The sequence below is a fragment of the Dysidea avara genome, chromosome 13 (genome assembly GCF_963678975.1).
Source record: "Dysidea avara chromosome 13, odDysAvar1.4, whole genome shotgun sequence".
NCBI lineage: Eukaryota > Metazoa > Porifera > Demospongiae > Dictyoceratida > Dysideidae > Dysidea > Dysidea avara.
In genome coordinates, this window is record NC_089284.1 from 12,101,387 (window position 1) to 12,108,088 (window position 6,702).

Here is a 6,702-nt window from a genome sequence, read left to right on the forward strand (position 1 = left end):
CATAAATTTCTTAGTTTCATATGCCAACTGTAAGTGTAGTTGCCTCAAGTGATCAGATAGCAGGACAGTTACTTATGCTGGAGTGTAATGTTGCTACTGTGATGGGTATCACTAGTGGGGCAGACATAGTGTGGAGCACTGATGGCTCAGAAATAAAAAGGGTCCCAAGAGGAAACTCAACAATGTATACAAGTATATTCATAATTACACTACTGGGTACGGTTGAGGATGGCAGAACATACCAGCGTGAAGCTGTGATCAACAGTAGTCCACCAGCCACATCTACCAATGATATTACCCTTGATGTTATTGGTATGTGATACATTAAATGACCATATGTGACTGAATTTGACAAAACAAGGCTCCACTTTTATGACTTTGAAGTACCACAACTCAATGTAGGAGTATGCCATTAGTTTCAAATTTTGACCTGGTATTGTACTATGCTATGGAAGGACTTTGTAAAAATTTTAGGCCAATAGCTTGCTGAGTAGTCAAGTTACAGCTGGTTAAAGTCAGAAAATTGGATGTGTGTGGAAGCCTTGTTTTGTCAAATTCGGTCACATAATGAGGGAACTATGGTAGGTAGTCCTCAAGATATACAGTGTACAGTGGGTACGGCTGATGAAGTTCAACCACATTTGGTATTGATCAGTTAGACAAGACCTGGAGGAGACACTATTACAAATGATAGTAGAGTGACCATCAGTCCAACCACTTCTAGCGGTAATAATTACATTAGTACTTTCCAGTTTGCCTACCTGATGGAGGGAGATGAAGGAATGTACACATGTAGTGTGGTGATATTGGAAACTAGTGCATCAGATTCGGTCATGTTGGGTGATCTCACTGGTAAGTTACTGCTCATATTGTATTGGATGTGTTGCTGGTCATTATGCACGGTACAAGTGTTGAGCAAACTATCTTTCCTGTAATAACATATAATACCTTGATCATACCTATAAAAATCATTTAGTTGTTTGTTATAATCTTGTTATAAGGAGGCTGTTTATATGGTGTGTGTATATAGCTTTGCTTTAGTAGCTGGTACCTTTGTGTTAAGTATATAGAAACAATCGTAAGAAAAATTAGGAATTTGCAAGTTAGTAAAAATCATTACAGTAAAAGTGCTTAATACTGCCAAGGTGCTATGAAGGTATTGTGTGGCTGGTTTCTGGTCAATTTGTTTCGTGAGAAGGTAATACCCCTTATGATAGTGTATGATACATTGATTCACACCATTCATGAAGTGATGAAAGCAAAGAAGTAGCAATTCTATATGTGACCGAATTTGACAAAACAAGGCTTCCACACACATCCAATTTACTTACTTTAACCAGCTGTAACTTGACTACTCAGCAAGCTATTGGTCTAAAAGTTTCACAAAGTCCTACCATAGCATAGTACAGTACCAGGTCAAAATTTGAAACTAATGGCGTACTCCTACATTGAGTTATGGTACTTCAAAGTCATAAAAGTGGATGTGTGTGGAAGTCAAATTCGGTCACATATGTACATTAAGCTTAGCTGTACCATAGACTCCAGTTATTAAGCACATGTGCTTATTTTTTGGAGGAAATTTACTATACTTGTTAAATCATGCACTTATCAATGAGACCAAAGAGTTTCTGCTAGGAGGACATTGTTCATGTCCAGCACAGTGATTTGGAATAGTTTGCTTCAGTCAAGGAAACAGCAGTCCTGATAGGTCAGGTGCAACTATTGTTATTACAGGTGGTAGTATCTGCTAGACACATGCCTGGTGAGGCATCAAGTAAGCTTTGACACTTCTGGTTTATTCTATTGAGTCTTTTGCTGCAATTCTGTACAGCATGAAGTTGCAGCAGCGAATTCAACTATTTGTGGATTGAACTGTTGCACAGGTGTCCAGTGCAACTATTTCATTTATTTTATTTCATTGCTTTACAGATACACAGCAAAATTACAAGGATGGTAGGTACAATAATAAGACAGTATGATTGGAAAGGTGATCTGAAGGACAAATGACAATCAATGCCAGATGCCTATAAAACTAACTACTTATACTTAACTTAATTACCAAAAGCCTATGAAACTAGTTATTACAATAAATGATAGTTACAAGGGTTGGGGAACTTAGCACAATTACAACAAGGACATGCGAAATGGAAAGTACATTTATTATTTGAATTAAAATTACTTAAAAAATGTTCCCATAAATAGCTCTTTAACTGATGCTTAATTGTGTTGAAGGAGAGGGTAAGGTCAATTACTGGCAGAGAATTCCATAATCTGGGAAGTCTATAAAAATAAGAATTGGCACATATTGAATTACTTAAAATCTTGTGATGTAGTTTGATATTTGATGATCTGGTATTAGAATTATTGAAGGTTACATAATTGGAGATGTTAAAACTAGGAGTAGGATACTTTAATGATCTGATGAAAAATAGAATATCTAGTAATTCAAATGTGTACATTAAGGGTAATAGTTTGAGATCCATAAGTCTTTCCTTGTAATCCGAAGTAAAATCGTTTAAAATAAATTTGGTGGCACGTCGCTGAATTCTTTCCAACATCGAAATATCCTTAATGAGATTGGGCCGCCACAAAGGAGAGCAATACAATAAGGTTGATCTGACTAAGGTTAAGTAAAGAGTTCTTTTGGGTTGGATTGATATAGTGTTTTTGAATGTTCGCCGTATCAGACCAATTGATTTATAAGCCTTAGCTGTAATGGCTTCGTAATGGGATTGCCAACTATTCCATAATATTGTAATAGGCAATATGCACTTAACAACCGGGTAGTTTAAATCATGCTGGGTTAACACAACTTGGATAAAATTTCAATTAGTTAAATCTGACAATCCACATATACTGGCAATACAGTTGTTCTTATTTTCTTCTGTTTATTAATTTTAGTTCCTACTCCCAATGAGTTCAATGTGACTGCTCTTGATAGTCAAACAGTGGAGCAATCCCTGACATTGCAGTGCAATGTGGCTACTGTGATTGGTATCACTAGTAGAGTGGATATTGTATGGAGTAGCAATGGGGTGGAATTAGAAAGGATCACAGGAGTAGTTGCAAATGATTCAATACACATCTTACCAGTTTATATTGCTACTTACACTTTACAAGTGACCACAGACGATGATGATGATAAGACATATCAGTGTGAAATAGTGATCAACACCACTCCAATGGTCACAGCCAGTGATAGCATTACACTAGATGTTTTTGGTAAATTTCTTATTGGAAAAATTGTATACACATTAATTTATGAATTTTATTTATTAGTTCCTGCCCCAAGGATCACCATAGTACCATTTGGTCCTTTTTAGGTGGTACAGTTAGTAGCTCTGAAGAGATACACTGTACAGCTAACACAGTTGATGGTGTGAAAATGGATGCAGTGTTGATCAGGACCTGGAGGAGACACTATTACAAATGATAATAGAGTGACTATCAGTTCAACCACTTATAGTGGTAATGATTCCAGTAGCACTCTCCGATTTGCTCGTCTGATGGAGGGAGATGAAGGAATATATGTGTGCAAAGTGACGATACTGGACACTACTGGATTAGATTATATCAATATGTCTAATATCACTGGTGAGTTTTAAAGCTGTGTATTAGCTCAGAACATTTGTATGTAGTAAAGAGAAGACAATAACATATGTAGTTGTCCTATAGATACACCACATTCTATATGCTGTGTCAATGAAATTTCCTCTTTAATTTAAAGCTCATGTTAATAATGTAGCTACACATGCATGCATGCACACATGCACACAGAAACTTATGTATTAAGGACTCCTTGGGACCAACTAAAAGTGTCCTGAGTAGCAAAGTGTCCTGATTTTCCGGGTAGTTTACATGCTAAGAGATACTTTGGACCATTACCAAGTGTCAAGGTTATGTGGTGTCTAGCTATTTTTCAAGTGTCTTGATTAACACATCCCACTACACATGCTGCAATTCATATTTGGCAATAGTCGGTATTCATCATTGCATAGTGACATTTCACCACCTTAAAGTTTTCTACATCTTTAACTGTAAATGTCATATTGTATTATGTAATGTGCTACTATATATTAGTGCTTCTTTTTTAACATTAGCTCCAGCAAGAGTAGGAGCAACTGGTGATGATGATGACGACAATGTGAATGGCATAACTGTGACCTTCATTGTTCTGTTTGTTGTCGTGGCTGTGTTGTGCATCATTTTCATTGCTATTATAATTTTCTTTGTTATAAAATGGAAGTCAGGAAATGATGTTGATTTGAAAAGTAAGGAATGTAGCTACAAAATATGTACCATGCTTCATTATCTCATTGTTTTGTACAGAAATGCCCATTCGGTGGAATGCAGGGACATTTACTGTCCAAGAAAATCAATACAGTGAAATGCATAGACCACAGAATGGTGTAGCAAAGGAGCCCGCACCACCAGGAAAAGAGGCAGATTATACTATGTAGATGACAATGGATGATGCAGGACCAACCTAAAGGTATAGTACAATCATGTAAAAACTGTAGGTATAGACTTTTAAGATAGTTGTTAAAGCTGTACATAAATAATCACAACACTATGTGTCAAATGTTGCAGACATGTGCAAATTCTACATTGCATAGTTTGTCATAACAACCATATGGAGAGCCAGATAGACTTGAAAAAGAGCTAGGAACTTAGACAGTGTAGAAGTTCATCAGCAGAAACAGCAAGAAGGGTAAATGGATTTCTTTGATTCTTAGTTTAAACATAGATCTTCCTCCCAATTGGAGCACTATACTGCAAGAAGCCATACCACATGCCAGTATCAATAATGTGTTGTACAGTATACAACAATAACTGATAATTCTGGTATTACAGAATGAGCTTGCTGTTTGTATAGTTACAGTTTAAACAGAGGCAAAGCTGAGGTGCCGATAACTAGATATCATATGCATGCACGTATTCAAGGCATTTAGCTAGTTTCTGTCCCACTCTTCTTGGTTCATAAGCAATGTGTCAATAAGCTAGATGAATATGTAAGCTGTACATATATAGTTTGAATGTGTTGAAACTTACATAGCTATAGCCATGTTCTATGTTGGACTTTCATATTTTAAGATTTCTGTCTGCTGGATATTTAACTACATACCACACATAGTTTTTACTTATAGATGTAGCTATGGCTTCAGTAGGATAGAATCATCTCTAGGTAGGTAGATAGTGTATACACATCACATGTGTGCATGCGGTGTATATACCTGTGCTGTCCTGTGTAATCTATAAGTTGACAAATTTATGAAGATTCTTTTGATATTCAAGTCAGGTAATTTTTTCACATGCATACTGACATACACTGCCTTGCATAGACCTGTTCATTTAATTATAATTCATCCACACATAATATACAATATCAACACCCGTGCTCCATATTTATAGGCTACAACGATTCTGCTTAATCTGGTATACTCTACTACACATATCACAGGCCAATGGTGCGTCTTCAAAGACACAGAATTTCTTTTGAAATGCTTTAAATGGAGGAATATCAAAATTAAAAAATGACCGATAAAGTTTTTCATCTCCATCAACCTTCTTGATATACTGTGCTAAATTTTTCGGTCCATTGAACTTTGCGGCATCAATAAAAGTATTATTTCCTGGAACTTGTTTATAGACCTCTGGAGCACCATAGTAGATTGGAATAGTCTGTGACAAATATCCATGCCAGATCTTCTCAGTGATGTATTCTGATGTGACAGTGTTCTCAAAAGATATTAAAAATTTATACCGTTTCATTTTGAGAAGATCTATTTTTATGTCAAATGGATTAGAGTCGTTGGTAAGTTTTCTTGACTCCAGCATTACAGTATTATGCAAACACCTTCCATACGAATCAATCTTAACATATTTCATTAACTCCTCTAAGTATTTATTCCTCCATGAGCGACAATCACTAACAAACATTGCTATACCGTGTCTTCTTTTAGGTGGGTCAAGTCTTAATGCTTCCAAAACTGGATGCTTTATTCTAGGCAAGCACAAATAGAGCATAGGAATTGTAACTGAAGTTTTGTAGCTAACTCTAATGTCCATTGACGGTGGTAGTTTTGAATCTGTGCATGGTCGACTTTCAGGTCCCAAATTGTAACGAATTACTATCTGACCTGGATAAGCAGGCAGTTTACAATAACTGAAACAATCATGAACATACAATACATCAGCAGCCCGGTACAAGTCATCGTCCTCAGTGTACACACACTGCACTCCATTAGGTAGTGTGCAATTTTCTATGTACTTCTGATATCCACGAAATCTGTCCACTGGAAAACCATCGTACAATTTTGAATATATTATTAGTTTGGTCTGATCGCGGCACATGTTGTTTGAGCCAGCAGTACTATCTAACCGCCCACGTGGAGGACACTCCTTCTGGGGTCGTTCCTTTCGCGTGTTTTGCGGAGCTGTCGTCATTCCTTTGTGCTTTAGCTGACGGTGAGTACTCCCATCATTGGATGCTATGGTCTCGGTTGAAAGTTCCTTACCTTTCAGAACCCACACTACTGCAACACTTGCGCATGTTGTTATGAGCAATACAGCTTTCAAAAATCTTCCTCTAGCAGGCCACATCACCGCGATTTTGATCATATACACGTATTGTGTGCTGTAAACACTCAATCCGTAAACATTTGATCTCACTCAGGGGCGGATCCAGGAGTAGCTAAGGGG

The 6,702-nt window shown here is 36.9% G+C and overlaps 1 protein-coding gene across 1 annotated transcript; it reads right to left on the bottom strand.

The window, feature by feature from the left end:
* Nucleotides 1–5,305: 5,305 nt before the first annotated feature.
* Nucleotides 5,306–6,688, bottom strand: LOC136242708 (alpha-(1,3)-fucosyltransferase 11-like). Its single transcript, XM_066034159.1, has one exon. The coding sequence runs from the start codon at nucleotides 6,619–6,621 to the stop codon at nucleotides 5,407–5,409; it is 1,215 nt and encodes a 404-aa protein (XP_065890231.1). The 5' UTR covers nucleotides 6,622–6,688; the 3' UTR covers nucleotides 5,306–5,406.
* Between the last annotated feature and the right edge of the window lie 14 nt (nucleotides 6,689–6,702).

Excerpts from the sequence above, each read along its gene's own strand:
- LOC136242708 (XM_066034159.1), bottom strand. The coding sequence starts at position 6,621 with ATGATCAAAATCGCGGTGATGTGGCCTGCTAGAGGAAGATTTTTGAAA.